The sequence below is a fragment of the Neodiprion virginianus genome, chromosome 3, assembly GCF_021901495.1.
Source record: "Neodiprion virginianus isolate iyNeoVirg1 chromosome 3, iyNeoVirg1.1, whole genome shotgun sequence".
NCBI classification, from domain to species: domain Eukaryota; kingdom Metazoa; phylum Arthropoda; class Insecta; order Hymenoptera; family Diprionidae; genus Neodiprion; species Neodiprion virginianus.
Window position 1 is genome coordinate 6,965,716 of NC_060879.1, and position 21,140 is coordinate 6,986,855.

Sequence of the window (21,140 nt, forward strand, 5' to 3'; positions counted from 1 at the left end):
GAAACTTGTGGCGACAAACGAGGAAAGTGAGGGGTACTACAATTTGATCTCTGATGGAAGAGGCGCAAAATACAATTGAACAGAAACTACGATAAGATATACATAAAAAAAAAAAAAATTTCCTATATCCCACAATGGATAGTCATTGCGGATATGTATTGATGTCAGCTGCTGCAATTTGAGATAGTAACGGTGCTACTGTGATAATCGTATTACCTGCATAAAACACAATGAGTTATTCGACCGTGTATTTTGCAAATATGCCCAATAACTGTCTACATAAATAGTATGAAGTGTCGCATTTTTCGTAAACGCGGACACGCTCTTGAATTGTAAGGTCAGTATTTGCAATTTGCTACTGTGAAATAATCTGAAATCAAATTTCTTCAGTTAAAATAAAGAGCCTTATCACTTGGTATGCGAAAATTGTGTGTCTCGTGCAAAAATTCGGAACCCGCTACTAATTCTACCGGAGAGTGATTTCACTTCTTATAACGAGTGTACGTCATGAGTTCGACGTTTTATTGTACTTTTTGCATTGTAAAAGTTAGCCACAACATACTTTCTCTCACATTTCATATTCATGGCATGTACGTCTAGCAGAGAACATCAACATTTATCCTCCTCTTGTACTGTCACATTTACTACTCACGACGAAGCCCACGTAGGTTTACTTCATTAAGACTTGGACCTGTTTGATGCCGTGTGGTTGCAAACTTCAAGACCAGTGTTCGTCATTATTAATCTCTTTGAAAGCAAAAAGGCCAGTATAAACGCGGTGGTCCGTGACTTAAAATAATTGGGCAGAAATTTTTGTGAAACTGCGCCACTGGTGCAGTCACGTGGGAATTTGCGTATTCTCGCATGAAGAACCGGGGAGATTCTGTGCAAACGTTTTATCTTCTCCTGGCATCTGGGATTATCACTTGAGGAGAGTGATAACTGTTGGCTCGTGAATAACTAGCACGGTTCCGTCCAGCCATAGAATTGCCATGGGAGAGAGTCGCCACAGCTGGACAGCAGTGATTATCGGGCAAGCCGATAAACAGTCGACTTGCTACCGTCGTGCGGTTTGGACGGACCAGTTTGTTTGGCTGCAAGGTTTGCTGTGAAACATGTGTCCGAAGCTGAATTTCTGTTGACATTTCTTTCGCCTCCACTGACGCTGACAAACGGCGAATTGACTTTGATAAGAGAGTCGTTAAGCGATCGCTGAGATGCCTGTGTGATCCGTATTATTTATTCATAGTGACAACTTAATGTGAACCGTGAAAATTTATGCTCATTCCTACGTTAGCAGAGGAAGAACGTATTTGGAACTTCTGCTCTTGGGTCATCGCTGAAAATAAAATAGAATCAAGCCGGAGCAAGGATTGAAACTTGGAGATTGCATTATGCAACGATTCTACCTTCTGCTGATATTGTGGATATGTGCAGGTATTTTTAACTTGGATATGTTTAAGTCATTTCGACAAATGCAATGCTCTGTCATTGAAAAAGTATTCATTCGAATTATTACTTTATACTTGTGACGTTTCAATCGAACATGTCTAATAGAGGAACCAAGTATGTATCCATACTAAATTGCGATAATAAAACACGTTTTTGCATTACGTAGTTAAATATAACTTTGTAAGCTTTTCAAAAGTTCAGAAATGAATACTGATCAAAGTCTGTTTATTATTCAAAATCAGTATCAGTGATGAGTTGAGTATTTTATCGATTTTGCACGATTGAAACTTCAGGTTCGTACAATAAATGTTTCCTTAGTACGCGTTGCAAATGATAGATTTTTTTTGTTGTGCCCATGCTATAACAAACCGATTTTCTTAATTCTTCTCTTACAATAAGTGCGAAATATATTCAATACTATTATCCCTCTTCAATGCTACGAAAAAGAACGAATTTGTTGAAGTCACTTGGGGCTTTGCATTTTATTCTGTTGCAAGTGTTGAAACTCATGATATGCCGCATGATGGATGGATATAGACATTAAAATTTTTCAACCAGCAGACCTTGTCGTTGAAAACGTTTAAAGCGGATGACTTGGTTTTTTTAGTTATCTACAAGAACGAAGTGGATGTCCTGAACGTCAGGAGTTTTGAGGTGGATCTACATCGTGCGGCTTTTTATTCAGCTTCACGATGTATTTTCACTTGAATAGAAATATATGTCGCGTACATATACTTTTAATAACGATTTACTTATATTCAACTTTTTTTTTCAGGGACAGTTTTATTTATTAATCATATTCTGATCCATGTACTTTGATCACTGCTGATCTCTGACGATACAATGATATATTCATCTTGAAACACAATGCAGCTTTGGTTGGTACTACATCACTGACGTACGTACCATTTTTTCTCATGTGACACCCAAAATATTCAAGGGATTCAATTGATGAGTTACTTGCTTTATCGCCTGTTATATAATCCTCAAATTCGATAAATTACGTCTGTAAAAATTTCCGATCTTCTGTATCTTTTCCGTGTCTGTCTTATGCACTGAATAGAAATTATCTGAATACACAATTTCCTTCAGGGATCGTCTCGGTTCTAATTCCGTTCACTTTCATTGTCTTCTAGACGCAAAGTCGACAAATTACGTCGAACAAGGAACAATATTTCTACCTTTTCATAAAACAGAAACTTATCTCACTTAAATGAAGTTTGTGGTTATGTTTGTTTACTTTGAAGAAGAGTTTCTTATCACCTAAACGGGAACTTCACGTACGTGGTTGCTCGTACATAGCACTTTACTAATAATGATAGTACTATTGTTATTATAATCCTCGCTATATTATTGCCATTACCATGCAGCTTGAAGGCACTGTTGCTACTGGATACAAATCACTTTCTATGCAGAGGGATTCGTCAGTTACCGTAAAATAAATGAGTACATATTTCTGCATCACACGATAATTCATGCTCCTGTATAACATCGTGTATAATTACGTTGCATGTAGTCATACATAATCATATGTTTTTGTATTATATAATCGATCGTGTTATACAATACACACAAATATGTCACCACATTGAGGCTCACACAATACGATATGATTATTTATAACAACCTAGATAACAATTTCATAACATTTTGACGTTGTTCGCATATTACGCAGTCAATACTGTACCGCTAATCTTGCGGCAAGCGTCAATAAAAAGAAGAATGCAGTGTGTAATTTTTTATACACGACAATGACAATCGAATTCTGTTATTGAGTGATATTTTCACCGTCATTGATCAGTGCTTTAACATTGCGCTCTGAACTTCATCTACAGAAGAGAAAAGAAACTCATTGTTCGTCAAAATACACTGGTTGTCCATAATTTGAACCGATACGTCACTTTCAGCTCCACCTCAGGATGGGTGGGGGTGAGAAATCAGAGAAACCGAAAATCGGAATGGCCAGAATTCCGAATTTAATGAACTCGAATAATAAATATGAGTGAAAAATACTATCAGAAATTTCAGTCCAAAATAGTGCCCACAAAAAGCTGCAGTTTACCTAAACTGTATTAAGTAGAGGACTCTATTATCCGAAAACGTTAATCCAAGAATTCAGAGATGCAGAATTTAATAATGTATAGAGTCAATATTCCAGAGACTGAATCTGTAGTGAGTTTCATATTCTCGAATGTCCAGATATTATAAAAATAATCGTCAGAATTTTATCATCTAGAAACGGCGGAAAACAGATATCCAGAATGCGAAACGCTCATTATTCAGAATGGTACAATTCGGAAAGATTGGTACGCCGAAAGTAACCGTATAGATGGCTTACCACCAGAATTTCACATTCCGTGTCTATCCAACTAATCTATTTTGACTTGTAAAATGTCTTATATACAGAATCGAACAAATTCTTTATTCAATAGTTATTCTGATTGAAGAGGAAAAAACGCGATGCAAATGGACAACCTTTAGAGTCTGGCCAACGATGTGCCTCTTTTTATTTTCTATCTTTTTTTTGTCTCATTAAAATATTGATTACGATTTTTGGTATCATAAACTTATATTTCTGGGCTTCTAATATGATGTGAGTTATTGATTCTTCTGATATATTGCGATTCTTCATTCTAACGATTCTGACATACCGCAATTCTATATTCCGAGCCTTCTATGAGATTACTACTCGGAGTTCTAACCGTTCTGATTCTTGATCCTCCGCATTTATAAATTCGAATAAATGAAAATTCTACTTTGTTATCCATCCGAAGGTGATTTGTTTGTGTTTGCGAGCAATCGCATTTGCCTCAATCTGCTAATGGCCTTTCGGAATTTTTGTCAGTTTGGTATTCTAAATTCTATAACTTCAAATTTCGATACCTTCATATTCTATTTTCATTATTTCTGGCTTACTGAAGATTTACCACTTTGTTCCTTCGCGATTGTGAGTTTTCGATATATTCATGTTCGGAATTCTGACCATTCCGATTTGTTACCCGCACCCCTTAGGATTTTTATGAAGAGGCTGATGCTCATTCTACCGAACTAATGAACTGACGTTAACCATTCAAATCTTCCGTATTCGCAGCCGAATCTCTTCCCTGCGTGCCTCGAGATTTCGGAAATGGGGGAACAGTGTGCGTGTGCAACGCTACTTACTGCGACAGTACACCAGAGCTCGAAATTCCGGAAATCGGTTCGTTCGTGCGATACGTCTCGAGCCGAGACGGCTTGAGATTGGATCCAACGGAGGGTGCTTTCACCAACGAATCGGCAACCGCTGACGTCACTCTTCGGCTGGATCTTAACACCACTTTTCAAACTATTCACGGATTTGGAGGTGCTTTTACCGACGCGGCTGGCATCAACATAAAATTATTGAGCAATGCTACAGCGGACTACATACTTAGGTAATTCTTGTATTTGAAACACAACAGTTACCGGACGTTAGTGATAATTATGTGTCATTGACTCTTGCCCTTTTCATTGATATATTTCTACAATGGCAGATCGTGTAACCATTAGGCGATATATTTTAATTGAAAACTTTCGTCGATGAAATCATCGTATTATTGACAAAAGTTAATATACTCAGGAATATTCAGACGACATGAGAATCTTGAGGAAAATTCCGATCTCGAAAGTCTGATTTTGCTCAAATGTGAATTTAGATGAAACCTATCTCAAGGCTGATGATTTTATTGGATATTGAAAAATTAACGTTTGCGATCTAAATTGTTTAGGTGATTATATGGTTGACAGGTTTCCAGCTTCAAATATTCAATAACTGTGGGTTCTTTAGAAGACATGAATTCGTTATTCAATATTCGGATAATGCAATATGTCAGATGGAAATTAACGAGTAGCACGCATTTTGTTGTAAGTTAAACTCTCGTGGACCGGTTTCCCAGCAACTCTCTCGAATTACGGAAGAAGAACAAGCTCGCGAAACTTATGACCTACTAACGAGATTTTTAACGAAAGGATATCTGTGTCGGCTGGATTCGTCGGTAGATCATCGCAAAGAATATTCCATTTAAATTCTTCTGTGCTCGTCCCAGTACATGATAACCTTACTTTCCACGAAATCAATCTCGAAGCTTCCTCATAGAGACTCTTCAATCGAGTCAATAAGATCTGTCATTGTGTTTTGCGTTTAAACGGGCACCAGTTGAGTAGCTTAAAAAAATCCCGCAATTTTCAGGTCGTACTTTGGCGAGGAAGGTAGTAGATACAACCTAGGTCGTGTGCCCATTGGTGGGTCTGACTTCTCTACACGAGCATATACTTACGACGACACCCAGAGTGCTGATACGCAACTTCACAACTTTAGCCTGGCAGAGGAAGATATCAAGTACAAAATTCCACTGATGAAAGAGGCTCTTAGAATGAATCGCGATCTAAGATTTTTCGCATCTGCGTGGACTGCTCCGCCTTGGATGAAGACGAATAATGATTTCACGGGTTTCGGTGAGTACGCATATTGCAGTATTGCCAGTTCGGGGTCAAGGATGTATCGATGGACATCGTGCATTATAACTCAAGTATGTACTTGGTAACTGTATTCCGCAGGGTTTCTCCTTGAAGAGTACTACCAGGTGTACGCTGAGTACACTGTGAAATTTATGGATGAGTACAAAAGCTATGGGCTCAAAATGTGGGCGATGACGACAGGCAATGAACCGTCCAACGGTATCATACCAGTGGCTGGTATTAACAGCATGGGGTGGACACCGAGTGGCATGGGCAAATGGGTGGCGGAAAACCTCGGCCCTACCATGAGCAAATCCGAACACAAAGATACCATAATTTTGGCCTTCGACGACCAGAAATTCGGCCTGCCCTGGTACGTCTCTGACATATTTAGCAACAAGGTGGCAAAAAACTATACGGCTGGTATTGCATTCCATTGGTACTGGGATAGTATTGTACCTTCTTGGGTGATCGATCGAACCCATTATCATTTTCCTGAGAAGTTTCTGATCATGACCGAGGCCTCGGTTGGTTAGTTATGTCATTTTCAATCGACATTTCGCATGCTAGATATTAACGGTCTTTTATAACAATCCGTTAGCCAAAATATCGTCTATTCGTACAGGAGATAAGCCATGGCAATTCGACAAAGTCATCTTAGGATCCTGGGAACGAGGGGAAATGTACATTACGGATATCATGGACGTAAGTATAATATCCTTCAACACGCGTGGCGAAAAGGGAGCATTCTTTTGCGAATGAAATGGCGGCAACTCGCTTGTAATGGATTCGTTGATCTTAAAGAATCTGCAACATTGGGTTACCGGCTGGGTGGACTGGAATTTAGCTCTTAACCATTATGGTGGTCCCAATTGGAGGAGCAACTTTGTTGATTCTGCAATCATCGTGAATGCTGAGAATGACGAGTTTTACAAACAACCAATGTTCTACGCCTTAGCACACTTCAGTAAATTCATTCCCCGAGGTTCTGTCAGATTGAAGCTCAGTCAGGAGGGAAGGTCTACAATTGCTGTCGCCTTCAAGACTCCGGACAATAAGATTGTTATAGTTCTGTACAATACGTGAGTTCAAGATATATTATAATCGGATTTCAATCGGTATCCATCAGACAGGTGAATTATCAGTTACGACCAGTTTTCGTTACAGTTTACAATAAATTGTCTACGTAATATTTTTCAAATGTTCTGTTTTGGCAATACAACTCATTTTTCGTTTTAGACTCACTGAAAATCAGCATGCAGTTATCCGTGACCAAGAAAGAGGAAACATCGACTTACAGCTACCACCGAAATCCATTCATACCATTGTGTATAAGTGACCACACACTGTTAATCGATTGGTCACTTCTAAGCAATTGCGTAAATTTTGTCGATTTGAATGCGGGCAAAAATGAGCAATAGCAGTATTCGGTACAATAGCAGAGGGTCTAAGGTATATTAAAACATTGTTGAATCAAATAACGTAATACATGTCTTGTTTTGATTTCAAAAATAATTTTCGTCACAACGTCAATTTTTTGAAATTTTCAGAGATTTTTTGCTATTCAGTTAGATTTTTAAAGATATATAAGCCGAATAAGCCATCAGCCAAAAGCCATAAAAATCATGATTGATCTACTAATCTAGCTCTATAGAATTTATTTTATCACAATAACTGCAATTTTTTGCTAATTTCCGCAATTTTCAGGTTTTTTTTTTGCAATTTACATAAATTTCAAAAGGCTTATGGTTGAATAAACTTCAGATTTGGATTCAGCGGACCAAAATACATAAAAGTCACACTTGGTCTTTAGTTCCATATATTTTTTTCTGACCAAAACTGCTAATTTTTTGCGATTTACTCAAAATTTTGAGGGTGTACGAGAAAAACCGACTTCAGATTCGGATTCAGCGCGTCAAAATACATAAAGATAGGTAGGTCTGGTCAAAAGTACAAACCACTTTTTTTTTTTTTTTTTTTTTTTTGATGTCAGTGTAATTAATAGACCGCTGGACTCGTTAGTAGAATAATTTTTTGATGATTATCTGACAGGAAATTCTTGTTCCGTGTAAAATATACTTCATACACTGTTTAGAGCACGTTTAAATGCTTTCCCATTCATTATACCGATTATTTCAACAACTTGGCTCTTAGAATTCTGACATAAAAGCATCATTATTCCAGAAAGCCAAGCCATACTTGGTGTAATTTTTACGCGGCAATATCATTGTAGATGAAAGAATCCATATAAATAATGCTTACAGATCAATTCGTTACGGTTGAAAACTTCGCAACGCTGGTTCTGGTATTTTTCTTCATACGTTCATTCGCATCATGTGTCACGCAGTTGACGGTTTGTTTACGAAATGGAATCGTAATTACGTTTTTATCGACCGAGTGCGGGCGATCAACTCTTGTGCTGTCTCCGTAAACTTCTCGGATCGAGTTATTTTTTGTCCAATACGTTATATATACGTTACAAAAGTATGTCGTACAATTATTCGTAAATTAATTGATGGTCATTGAAAATTCTTGATCGAACCGACGATTTCGATGATCTTGGAAATGTGTGTATCGACTCTCCGTGCATCGATCGTATTGATTTAGGGCTTAAATGAAAGCTCTTAAAATATATAAGCGTATAAAATTTGTGAAATGTCGAATTTCATCGTGAGAGCGAACGAATATCTGATAATATTTTCGCCGGTAGTGCATTGGTTCCCAGGCGTTTATTTTTTTTTTTTTTTTTATAATGAACTTGGCGCTGATCTTGATATATGTAATATACATGAATCTTATTTTTGAAGCGTCTGATGAACGGCACGGATTACGGTGCGTCGTTTATTGGAGTATGTCCGTGCACAGACAGTCTTGCAAGTATCTTTATTCGCAAAATGGAATGCTCTGTATTTGCCGCCAGCATTTGTTTGTACTTAAGCTATTCCAGCATCGCACAAAACGTTGAATAAACGCACGCTAGACGCTTTGAATAAACTTATAAATGCATCGGGTATGTAAAAGGTCACACGTCACTCATAAGTCAGACGTGTTCAGTTCAGTCGATCAATATCCCGCATGAGGCAAATATAGCCCGAGACTTGTTTCCAAAAGTAGCTACAATCAGAATCCAAGAGTCGGTAGCAGGAGAGTTATTCCCAAAAGTCTGCCAAGGTCGTTCGAGGTTCGCCCTGTTCATCGGAAGTGAAGATTCGCTTATGCTCTTTGAACTTCTCCTTAAGGTTCTTACGTCCCAGTCGATAATTATGGCTGTACCCTCTTTGTACCGTCACCTACCGACGTGCAATCACCATAAGACAGCGCCCATGCTCGTACCATAGCCTTTAAGATCCATATCGATCTAGATTCAGATACCATCTTGGTGTGCAATGATTTCGCACCGACAATCTGCATACAAAATACCATCTGTCATTTCGCAAGCGAGCTAACGTACATGTAATGCCATGCAATATATATATATATATATATATATATATATATATATATCTTAATATATATAAATCTCGTGTCACGATGTTTGTCCTCAATGGACTCCTAAACCACTTAACCGATTATAATAAAATACGCACACCATGTGCAGTTCGATCCAACTTGAGAGATAGGATAGTTTAAATCGCAAATTATAGTCGCAATTTTAATTTATTGCTAATTATTTGTCTGTTATTATTCGACAGTCACAATTATCTGTTAACTCCAAATGATTCTAACAGATGTCGATACTTTTCGACTGGGTTGAGTAAGTAATCAATAGATGGCGCTGCTATGGTAAATCTACGAACGTGTCATATAAGCTACACTAGCAACCCATCCCGGCTTCGCACGGGCATATAATAATATAATAAAAGAAAATACACAATGTTTACAGTGAGTTTCTAGAAAAATAACATTTATATTATTACTTAATATTATTATATGCCCGTGCGAAGCCGGGATGGGCTGCTAGTATATATATATAAAATTTACTTCATATCTTCAATTCCAACTCACACATAGACCATGTGGGTCTACAATCTAAATTCACGGAACTTAGGCTCATGAACCCTGACTGACGAAACGCGAGCAACGTGATAAAAAAAAAAAAGAGCGGTTCACAAAGTATCATTCTGAGAATTCAACCATGCATTCTTGCAACTAACTATCTTGTCGGCACCGCATCGATTAGCATCTTCAAGACCAATCGGCTTGCACTGACGTAGCTAAGAACCAATCAGGAGTCTCTTCCAGATCTCCCACTATCGAAGATCCTTTTCGAACCAGACTAATGCAAAAGAGAATGACTTCGGACATCGAAAGAGAATGAACTGAATTGATTGCAGAATCAATTTAGACTCCGGACGATTCAGAATACTTTGAAATTACGAATATTATGGATCATTCTGAATCGTAGAACACTCACCTTCGGAACCTTCGAACTTCAGTATAACTAACCTAGTGAATAATAACATTGTAGAACCAAATCTCGAAAATCGATTCAACCAACATCTTATTGTTGATAAACGTGTATTTTGAATTGAATTGTTGTATAAAACGAATCATTCTCATCACGCATAGTGATAGTTGGCGCGACCCGCAATATAATTCCAGATCAAAACAGGCTGCACGAGAAATGCTACCGAGACCTTAACACCACAAGGTTTGTGAATCAAGTTAAAGTCGAAAATCACGCAGTGAAGAGAAGATTTCTTGCGACGTTCTTCCCACAATGTAATATGGTGACAAATCGTGAGAGCGATAGTTCAGGTAAGTTTATCATTTCGTACTTTATTTTGTACTGATGAGAGTTCCATTTCATCTGATATTATTGAAATTAAACAACCATGCGTTGTGATTGAGATTAAAAAATGGCGAAACGCTCTGGGGACGATGTGAGTCGAGAATGTCGTTCGCGTGAAGCTGTGAATTATTTTGAGGATGAGAGCGAAGACGACGTTGATTTTGTAGTTATAAAATTTCAATAAATAGTTTCAAATCGAATAATGTTTATATTTCTTACCAAAACCTCCTACGCTTACACCTAAAAAAAAATTATATGTTCGTGTAAAAAGTAAGGGTTCCAATTTCATAAAATGATTTTGCAATATTTTTTCTCGAAAGGAACACTCTAGAGTTTTAATTTGCTTTTTGAACCGTTCAATTTCATATATTCGCCTCAGAGTTACGAATTTTTGAAGATACCTACTTATTTCAAGAGTTTAGGTGTTTATTGTTATTTGTATATGAATTATTTTAGAAAATTTCCATGCTTCAGAATTTTTTTCAGATTTAAAAAAATACGTTTTCTAAGTTATTTGAATGTTTATCGTACCTAACTCGAAAAGGAATCACTTCTAAAATCACTTTTATTACAATTAACTAATGAGAAAATCAACTTTCGACTGTCCTGTTTCTCCGTTTCACTAAAAAATTTGAAAATTTGTGAATTATAGCTAACCGAAACTTTCGATCAATTGTGAGTATATAAACCGAGCATTGCCTCAAACCATTAGAAACTTGCAAGTGTCTATTACTCCAACAGCTTTGATTACACTACGCAGATATTGACAAAGAGGCCGTTTACTTCACTGACAGATTCAAAGTGTTGCAACATTGTCGAAGTCACATTCTTATCATTCACAGTGAAAGTCATTCTTTGCGCATCCCGGGACTGTGGCAATAATTGAACGGTCCGTATCTGCAACGCTACATATTCTGACAGTTACCCGGAATGCGCGGTTCCGGATTTCGGCTGCATCAAAATTTCAGCTGAGAATCGTTCACCTGGCCCAACTTACGCCCGAAATCAGGGTCTCATATCAGGGATCGAGAGACCTTGACAGTCTGACCTTGTTGTATAAACTTGACGTATTTCGATGTACGCTGCAGTTTCGGACATACCGATTGCCAAAGTTGATGTGGGATGAAAATTCTTCTTCTTCTCCGCCCTTCGAGGGAACGCAGCTTGGGACCCATTGAGTTCAAATTCAAGAGAGCGGTTAATTTTATCGAAATCTCGCCACCTATCGAATTTGAAGTGAATCCAAACTCGGACTTGGAAGGAAACAATTAATGAAATTGTTAGTCACCGAACGCTTCGTGGGACCTCATTACGTATCGAAACGCTATGCATGTTGAAATTCGAGTTTCAAAAAGTAGTACAAGCCGTGGAAATATTGCCAGGATATGTCGGAACGCGAATATAAAGAGTGACGTCAACCAATGTGTCATATTTTCCTTATTATAAAAATCATGCAGTTTCCTGCCATGGCACCGGAAACGCGAGCGGACAGATAAAAAGCGCGACGGAACACTCGCAACCGCGAAAGATTTTTTCACTCCAAATATGGCTTTTGGACTTACCGTTGAAAGTACTACAATTTTAATGATGTATTTGTTTGACTCCTAAAAAGAAGCTCTTGGTGTGAAAATTTACATTTTATTCGTAACAACTCAATTGTCAGTCTTACTGCATGAAACATCATTTTTATTGTTCAACCTTTTCATGTAACTTGCGGAAATAAGAAGAACGTAATTCCAATACGTGAAGCCTTGAAACTTGAAAGAAAATGACAAGGGTTGTTTCCAGTTTGTTTTTATCTGAAAAATGATGAAATTCATTAATTGCTTAAACGCAAGTACAAATGATGATCGGAATCGTTGGATCGTGTAGTTTCCTATAAAATCGGCAGAGTCGATTATTGCGACAGCAAAATAACTTCCGCAGGCTACCGGAATTTATAGGCATATTGTTTGATGCCATTCGTGTGGAATGGTTGATAAATTTTGCAAGAATGCAAAAAAAATCTTTCTATCATGCAAACAGTGGTGTATCTTTCGAAATAAAATGGTTTCACAAGAAATTGATTCGGAAACACATATTATTGTTCGGATCTCCCTGTGCCATTTTTTTTTTCATGCGTCGCGTATGATGGTCAGTAATGGAGAGATTTTCCTCCGGAATCGATGATGTCATGCAGCTACCGAGAACACATCCTTCACTGTTAGTGAGTCTGCTACGCATGTATTTGTAATCAGGGATCGTGATAAGCATACACGGTGGTTCTAATCACCCAATTAAATTGCATGAGACTCGATATCTTAGGCGCAGAATTATGCTGAGTATCACAATAATTTTGTTTAAAAATCGATGCCTGAAGTTGACCATTAAAGGAAAGTTGCGTTTCAACAAAAACACAATCTGCGTAACCACATAAATGCATGCGTCGTCATTGTTACAAAACTTTCTGCCATTTCCGAAAGTAGTTTGATTGCAATTCCTGCTTTGAATCAAGCAAAGTCGATTGATCGTTTGGAGGAAATTTTTAGGGGGTGGGGACTAGAAAATGAAATCAAAAACAGTCCAATTTCGAACAAAAACTGTGGTAGCGCAATGTAATTGTGATTTTGACGGTGTGACGCCGCCTGGTTAGTCACAATTACGCGTAAGACTAATCAAAGTCGTGGGGTAATTATGGTCGGGTTTTTTTCACTCAGTGCTTATCAAATCAAAGAGAGAAGAAACAAATAACCCTAATTAGAAAAACAGAGACAGATGACAATGTATAAAAAGCCGATGTAATAACCGTGTGCGTCATGTGTCCGCAAATCGCGGTTGCGCAAAGACGCGAGTTTTTTTGCAAATAGAGTGTGTCGTTTGACAAACGTATCGAGAGAAGCACAAGTCGTGGAATTGACTGTACATTACTGATAAGTATTGAATTTTGACTTATACTCCGTTCAAGTGGAATTATTGAAATAATTTATCGCAATGGCGGGAAAAAAGGGGAAGCCTGGTGCATCACCGAACAAAGAATTACAAGCGAAACAAACGAAGAAAAAGAAGGGCGGGGCGAAACGTGAGACGTCAGGTAATTGAAGAAGTGAAAAATTATAATAATTTTATTAATATATTGCGTTCGCGTAATATTCGTAAATTCATGAATCGAATTATTTCTAAAACAGCATATATACTCATTGGCAGATCTCTATCGACAAACATACGTCAATCAATGAAATACAATTTAGAATTTAACGTGGAATTTGTTGTCAATATTTAGGGAGTAACAACGGGACCATTTCATCGAACGAATCAGCTGCTTCGACGTCGGGAACTTCACCTTCGAAAACCATCGAAAGTTCCGAGAAACTAAGCGATGGCGGTAATAAAGTTGGGGTTCGAGAACCGGGTTCTGTTCGCATTATCTATTGGAATGTGGCAGGCATCAGCAATGTTGCGAAGTTCAAAGAGAAATTGAGCACACCGGATATACTCTGTCTAACAGAGACTTGGTGTAGATTACAATCAGAAGTACCTGTGTGCCTCAAATCATACAATGTCCAGCTGTTACCAGCTATCAAGTATCACAACAGTGGGCGTGCGAGAGGTGGTGTGGCGATAGCACTGAACAAAAATAAATACAAGTATAATGTTATTAAATATGAAACGGACACTCTTGCTCTGAAAGTAAAGCGTGGTGATTCTGAATTTATATTAATTATAGTATACTGGAACTCTGAGATGAACCATAATGTCCGTACGGATAAATTATCTCAATTTTTGTCTGATATTCACGAATTAAAATTCCGGGTACCTTTACCTATATTTATCGGTGGTGATTTTAATGCAAGAATTGGCTTGTTGTCTTGTTTGGAGGCTAAAGACTTGCGCGATGTGCCAAACATGAGGCCCGAGCGAGTATCGTCGGATGAAACATGCAATTCTCGTGGTAAAGCACTCATAAGATGCTTAAAAGAAAAAGAATACGTAATTGTCAACGGCAGGTTCCAAAGTGATTCTAGTGGTAACTATACACATACGAGTAAAACTAGTGAAAGCGTTATTGACTTGGTAGCATGTCCAATACAATACTGGAAGTTGATAAAGGATTTCAAAGTTATGAAAATTTCTACGAATTCTGATCATAACCCTGTGTATTTAGAAATTCAACCAGGCTCAACGAAAGCAAGTGTTAAAACTACTGCTGATAAAGCCACCGAAACATCACATGAAGGCGGCGTACGTGGTCAACAAGGTATAACCATCACTATCCGACAATTCAGAATCATTCCGAAAATTCGAAAATTGATCTTGAACCTTTGACCGGTATTGTAAATGGAAACAAGTCCTCGCCAGTAAAATAAATTCCATGTTCCTATTGAAAAATTGTTTTAATCACCTAGGACACGAGGGACGGACGTACTCACAGCTGGGATCAGTTACTTCATCACCCAAACCTGCTGCATCCAGCACTCCTGCGAGATCTCACGGATCGGGACTATTTGGAGGAGAAGGTACTAACAATGTATAATGATTCAAACATAACCGCGCAATAAGCACGACACACGCGGATGAAATATTAGCAGACCGAAAATCGACGAACTTATAATAAAAAAATAAATTTAAACCTCGGAGAAGAACATTTAACATTAATTATCATAAACTACACAAGTCAAGTCAAATTTAAAGATAGACGATTTAAAACGAAAGAACAACAAAAAACACTGAGAAATCCAAGAATATAGTCCCTCGACGAAAGACTACTATTCACACTCATTTATAATTTTAACAATATACACCATTTTCAAACAATATACAACTGAAACTAATGAGTTGTGGAATGGATGAATGAATGAATTTTAAACCAAATGACGGCTCGTGTTTTAATACATTTAAAAATAAATTAAATTGTACTCTGCTATTCGTACCTTATAAAATATACTCAATATTGATTACGCATAATTTTCAAATTTCAAAAAAGTCTTGCAAATTCAACTAGTTTTACTGATTTTGTATGAAATTTCGTGTTTTAAAAATTTTTCAACCCTCAGAACACAACAGATCAACACGCTCGCGCGATTCTGTGACATCCGGGGCTTCAACGAGAGCCACTCCTAGATGCAGTACCTGTGGCGGTGAAGGTATATTATTGAGACCATTTTCAGTGACTATGATTGGAGCTATGATGTTAACAGTAGAGATTATGATCAGAAGTCAAGATGATGAGAATTAATATGTATTTTGTCTTCTCATCTCAGATCACAACAGTAGAACTTGCGGCCGTCGCAGCACTCCTTCGATGTCATTCTCTGGGGGTCGTCGCATTTATAGGTGCAAAAATTGCGGTGGTTCAGGCAAGAGTACCCCACTCTCTAGAAATAATAGTTATAGTTCGTATGATGTCATTTCAATAGAATCTCGAGTATTTTTTTACATTCACAGGACACACTATGACAACTTGTCCATACTAATTTGCATCCCAAGGTGTCGACGTATTTCTCAACATTACTACAAATATGAAACGCGAACGAAAACGTCGACTTGTGCCTTCCATATTTTTCGTGATTATTACTTATGTATAACATTTTCCGAAACATCAAATAAAACTATACTTTTGTTTTCGGTCAAGCATACGTACGAAGTATTCCATGCCGACTCGACGAACGATTGTTTTCATCCTTTTTTATTTCTTTCATAATTTTTACAGGATTGTCCCAACTGTAAATAGCTTTACTGATTTGCGTTAAATTATTTTCTCCAACCATTATTTTTCATGAAATTGTAAACTCAAAACAGTTTTACGGGGAAGAACGCGTCGACTTCGGTGCGTGGTTACCGAAACCTACTCTACGCCCAACCAAGGTGTTATTTCGCTGTTTTACGCTCCGTACACACCGATTATGCACTTCCGTGACACTGCTCCTAGTGCAGAAAATGTATGAGAGAGGAAGAGATCGGTTTAAAAGGAGGTAGACCATTCGAATGGTATGATTAGTTCATTGATGATGATCGAGTAATCGAATTGAAAAGACCAACTCATGTCGACGCACATAGGATTCAATGATTCGGAACGGAATCGCGAAAATGTTAGATATAACGCAACCCACGCGAACTTTGAACAACACTCAGCCCTCCTGACACTACACAGATTTCAGTCGTTGAATAGGATTTTCATCAATTTAATGCGAATGAAATTAGATTTCTCGAATATCGTCCTCTTCCTTACGCAAAAACGAAAAAAAAGAACCACTTACAAGAGAGTCTGTTCAATTGCATAGGACCGGTTTTATGATCAAAAAAAGCGTCGGGCGCGTTCGGACCCTAATCATGCGTTTGAAAAAAAAAAAATCAAGTCATGAGTTGTAGGGTTAAAATTTACGGTTAAAAAATCATAAATTTTGTTATAATCGAGGCGTTGATTACCCTTTAAACCTGGTACACTGCGTAAGTTCTTGTGAAATCTCTTAGAATATACGAAGTCTTTCGCAATCTTCACAACGAACTTAATATCGTTTGACAATGGGATATCTAGAAATCTCATAAAGTCTCATAAAGTGGTCAACACCTTGGTTTCAACCAAGGACGAGTATCGGGACGAAAAATGGATATGGATAAATGGAATTTGTTTGCTGCGTGTAATAATCAACCATACATAATTCTTGGATAATAAAATTGCACAATTTTAGCAATAAACTCAACAAAGTACAATTGGAACATAAGATTAGAGAATTTTCGCAATGACGGCAACAGAGACACGGACAGTGTACGCTTATAGGGGGTCGTAAGATTAGAAACTCGTCGTATTTTTGATCCAGTTGCGGTAGGCGGCGACGCGAGTGAAAACTCCATAGAATTTAGGACGGGTGCAACCGTCGCTCCAAGAGACAATGCCGAAGAGGATTTTATCGCGGACAAGTGGGCCACCCTCATCACAGTAGCAGTGTCCTTTAATTTCATCGTCGTAGCCGGCGCAGATCATGTTATCGGTGATCGAACCGGGGTAGGCGGCGGTACAGTCATCCTTGGAAAGAATCGGCACGGAAGTCTGATACAAATGATCTGTGTTTTCGGGGTACCATTCCCAACGGGAAACCCATCCGGAAACTTTGGCGTAGGTGCCAGTTGGGAGTTCCTGATCTTGCTCGGGAAGCCCAACCTTGTTTACGGTTTCGCCCTGGTGAAATTAACGCTGACTTTCAGGAGACTGATGGCATGGTCCATGGACATGCTGTCGAGCTTCGGGTGGTTGATCACCTGGGAAATGGCATGGAATTGGCCTCCGGACGAAAGTTTTGCGGTTCCAGCCTGGAGACTCAAGTCTTGAATATGCCGTCCGGTGGTGCAATTAGCCGAGGTGACGGCCCATTCCGGAGATATCAGGGCAGCGCCGCATATGTGGATGCCTCTCAAGCGCAGGCTCAGCTGTTAGGGAAAGTCGGTGAGTTCCGCAGGAACACCATCGATAATACGCTTACCCGCAGTTGATTCTGAAAATGTACAGTTCTTCGATCACTCTAGTCTTCGGGATCAATCGACTCATTCATCAGAGAGATCCCGCAATATTTCATGAACATTCAAAAATCGAGCTCGCTGATTGATCGGGAAAAAAAATTTCCGTTTGTCGATAGTACCGAGTTTTCACCAGCGGTGTTTAGTCACGTATTCACAGTGACAGGTACGTTGGGCGAGCACGTCAGATGCGCTAGCCGGAAGAGATAGAATAATACGACTGAATCGAGAAGATTCCACTTCAGTATCTGCTTCATCAACTACTCACCGCTGTAAGCGATGGATGAGAGTGACAGGAGGAGTACCAAGTACCGGAACATGTTGCTGAATACAAGTCACTTCAAGCAGGGACTTCCAGGTCTCGCCTATCGAATACAAATGATAATTATGATCAGGCAACAGAAAGCATTGTGTACACGCAATATAAACAATGAGCAATTAGAGATCAGAAGGGCGGCTGACAAACGGGGACACGTTAATACTCTTTGTGTGATCGATTACCTCTGCTTCTTGGTCGTAGGCGACGGTTGTGGAAATTCGATAATGAAATTGCACGTACGAAATTCTCTGTCTCACTTCAAAATCCGGATGGTGGTGCGATCGTCTCGGGATGTACGAAGCAAGTATCGATTTCCAACGTTGATCAGCGTATGTAACCCTTTTGGTACGGACGCATTCTACGTCGCGCCGTCCCCGCTGACCGAGCAGTCGCGGCAAGCGTCCGTACCATGGTCACCGCTCGTACAGAGCGAGCGTCGGTCGTTGGGTGACTATAGTCACCGCTCGAGCCGAAAGGGTTAAGGCGGAGAAGATCAAGTGAGGGAAAGGAAGTTCGGTTCATAAGGCGTGCCAAATATTGCTGGCAGCGTGGAAATTGGCAGAAAAAAACAAGCATAACACGAATTCTTAGAAATATGAGGATAACGTTGTTCAAAATCAATGTAATCGTACTCGCGCAATCTATTATTATTCCAATAGATGCAAAAAGGAAGAGATCCTCAGTGGGCACTGCGATAAACGAAGGTGATGAATATTTTGTAAACACCAATGAGGAAAATGTTGGGTTAAACTGGTTCTCATTGATTTATTGCAGAGCCCCGAGTGACACGGTAGCTTGCTTTACGTACAGTGCCGAATTTATTTGTTACTCAATGCGAGAGTTGGAAAGTTAGTTTAGTTAGAAAGGCAGTGTGAGGTGTTCGTCGATGATCTTACCTCGGAAATAATCGTAAACTGTCCAACATTGCGAATTTGAGAGTCTTACAGATCTGAACTTGCTCAGACCATATTCCGATCACCTCAACTTTGAACGAGACATCGTTCCGTTATGAAATTAATTTCTCGAAAAGATACGCATAAGTGGTACAGCCTCCGACAATGTGGCGTATGTATGCAAAAAAGCAACAAATTTTATGCTTAACGTGTTCCGACCGATTGAAATATCTGTGAACAGATGGCAATTCAAATTCGACAATAAATGCTACCGCAACAAAGTTGGCCATCCATTGACCATTCCGACAAACTGGAACGGAAATCTTTGCATCCCTCGACGGCGTCCGTTTATGCAAAAAAAAAAAGAAAAGTCTGAATTGCATTTCTACCACATTGGACAGCATTGAATATTCTGTAGCGGACGACGCAAAATACGAGACCTTTTTGGAGGAGGTAATTCTGATTGCACCGGAGATACGAGTCTTTATAATTATGTTTGCGTCAGTGGTCTAACAATAGAATAAGCCCGCCTAAGACACAAAAAGAGTTCGATGTAGATCATGTAAAGGCTTGACCGTCGCGGTCGTAGCCTATGAATCTAGTCCTCACCGTTTCTAGCTTTCAGTCCCTCGACGGCAACTGAACCGGTAACACGGTCGAAACATAAATATATATGTATATATATCTCAAAATGGAGTGAGCTTTTCGGAAAACTAATTTTACTGAAGATTCACTGAATTATTAAAGTTGAATAATCACCAATTACACATCAAAAAAGGCAAACATAAATAATAACGGAAACTACAGAAAAGCAATAAGGGCAATCGAATAAATTAACGCATCGCATTTTCGGAAGCATTTTGCAACACGTTTTCGCAATGCGTGTAGGACAGTATAACATCAAAAATCTTGAAATACATCGCCAGTCTGATGGAAGCAGCTCGGAATCGCGAAAAGGGCGTTTTAGATGCAGAAAAAGGTTGCATTTTTTTTCTCCCCACCACTTTCTAGAAAAATCATGATATCGCGAACGAGTAGATTGAAATATGAAAATACAGAAGTTGAAAGAAACAGGACTTGCCTATTTGAAACGTAAGAAATTCAGAAAAACACTCTCGTTCTGTACTTGTCTGTAGCTGTACAGAGGGCTGGAGAAATTAATACTTAAATTTTTCGATTTAACGTAGCTGAACTACGTTTTACCAATTGTTCAAAATTATACTCCATACTTCGATTCAGATAGCCATACGCGTCAGAAAATCTACAGAATATATGGTTGTTAAAAGTACGACTTCTCCATCTACACATCTTTTTCCTCGTTTAATTTTTGAGAGTACGAAAACGACAAAATCAAGAGACTGGCATTTCCGCGTTCGAAGCCATGGCTGTATTATCTTGGAAAACAATGACTAGCGTAGCAGAAATTTCTGAAACAGAGATGACTTACGTAATCTTCACACAGAATAACACGGATGACGGCACGATCTTTGGCGGACGCACAAAAAGACGGATATTGCAGAGTCCACCTCAAACCCAAAGCCTGACCAGACTAATCGAATTACAATTCAAAAGGAGTCATTTGAACCGTCACACGTCATGGACATTGACAATACGTTTCACACATCCTTGATGGAATTATATGATACTTCTCCGAGCAACAGCAATTGCGAAGCTGAACAAAAATTACAAACACAAGCAACGAAGTCGCGAAAAACGTATT

At 38.7% G+C, this 21,140-nt stretch overlaps 2 protein-coding genes, 1 long non-coding RNA gene and 1 pseudogene across 6 annotated transcripts in view; 2 read left to right on the top strand and 2 right to left on the bottom strand.

The window, feature by feature from the left end:
- Window positions 1-2,848, bottom strand: part of LOC124301259 (uncharacterized) — a 14,460-nt gene extending 11,612 nt beyond the window's left edge. Inside the window, exons 1-2 of the long non-coding RNA XR_006907439.1 lie at window positions 2,016-2,848; window positions 653-1,339 (exon numbers count right to left, since the gene is read on the bottom strand). This is a non-coding gene — a long non-coding RNA (uncharacterized LOC124301259). The remainder of the gene's footprint in view (window positions 1-652; window positions 1,340-2,015) is intronic.
- The window catches only part of LOC124301254 (uncharacterized), a 31,310-nt gene extending 15,307 nt beyond the window's left edge, over window positions 1-16,003 (top strand). For 2 of the 3 annotated variants that reach the window (XR_006907437.1, XR_006907438.1), the window contains 4 exons: window positions 14,889-14,954; window positions 15,103-15,213; window positions 15,751-15,840; window positions 15,958-16,003. Coding sequence is in view for 1 of the 3 variants with exons in the window: in XM_046756089.1 (XP_046612045.1) it covers window positions 14,889-14,954; window positions 15,103-15,213; window positions 15,751-15,786 (213 nt within the window). In the remaining 2 variants the exon portion in view is untranslated. Of the gene's footprint in view, window positions 1-14,888; window positions 14,955-15,102; window positions 15,214-15,750; window positions 15,912-15,957 lie in introns of those variants that run through there. The other variant, XM_046756089.1, reaches the window with a different exon arrangement.
- LOC124301257 (lysosomal acid glucosylceramidase-like) lies at window positions 1,380-19,035 on the top strand. Of its 2 annotated transcripts, XM_046756095.1 has the most exons (10): window positions 1,380-1,437; window positions 4,544-4,865; window positions 5,660-5,925; window positions 6,028-6,459; window positions 6,530-6,633; window positions 6,733-7,010; window positions 7,168-7,267; window positions 12,569-12,576; window positions 18,959-18,966; window positions 19,026-19,035. In XM_046756095.1, exons 1-7 carry the CDS (start codon window positions 1,395-1,397, stop codon window positions 7,265-7,267), a joined length of 1,545 nt encoding a protein of 514 aa, XP_046612051.1. In that variant the 5' UTR covers window positions 1,380-1,394; the 3' UTR covers window positions 12,569-12,576; window positions 18,959-18,966; window positions 19,026-19,035. The 2 variants fall into 2 exon arrangements, with proteins under 2 accessions (XP_046612051.1, XP_046612049.1); XM_046756093.1 differs by lacking the exons at window positions 12,569-12,576; window positions 18,959-18,966; window positions 19,026-19,035 and having other exon boundaries at window positions 7,168-7,268.
- On the bottom strand, window positions 17,454-18,528 carry LOC124301077 (trypsin-1-like; annotated as a pseudogene).
- Window positions 19,036-21,140: the final 2,105 nt, after the last annotated feature.

Excerpts from the sequence above, each read along its gene's own strand:
- LOC124301257 (XM_046756095.1), top strand. The coding sequence starts at position 1,395 with ATGCAACGATTCTACCTTCTGCTGATATTGTGGATATGTGCAG. Across the intron at positions 4,866-5,659 it reads ACAGCGGACTACATACTTAG|GTCGTACTTTGGCGAGGAAG; the intron begins GTAATTCTTGTA and ends CGCAATTTTCAG. Across the intron at positions 6,634-6,732 it reads ACATTACGGATATCATGGAC|AATCTGCAACATTGGGTTAC; the intron begins GTAAGTATAATA and ends TTGATCTTAAAG.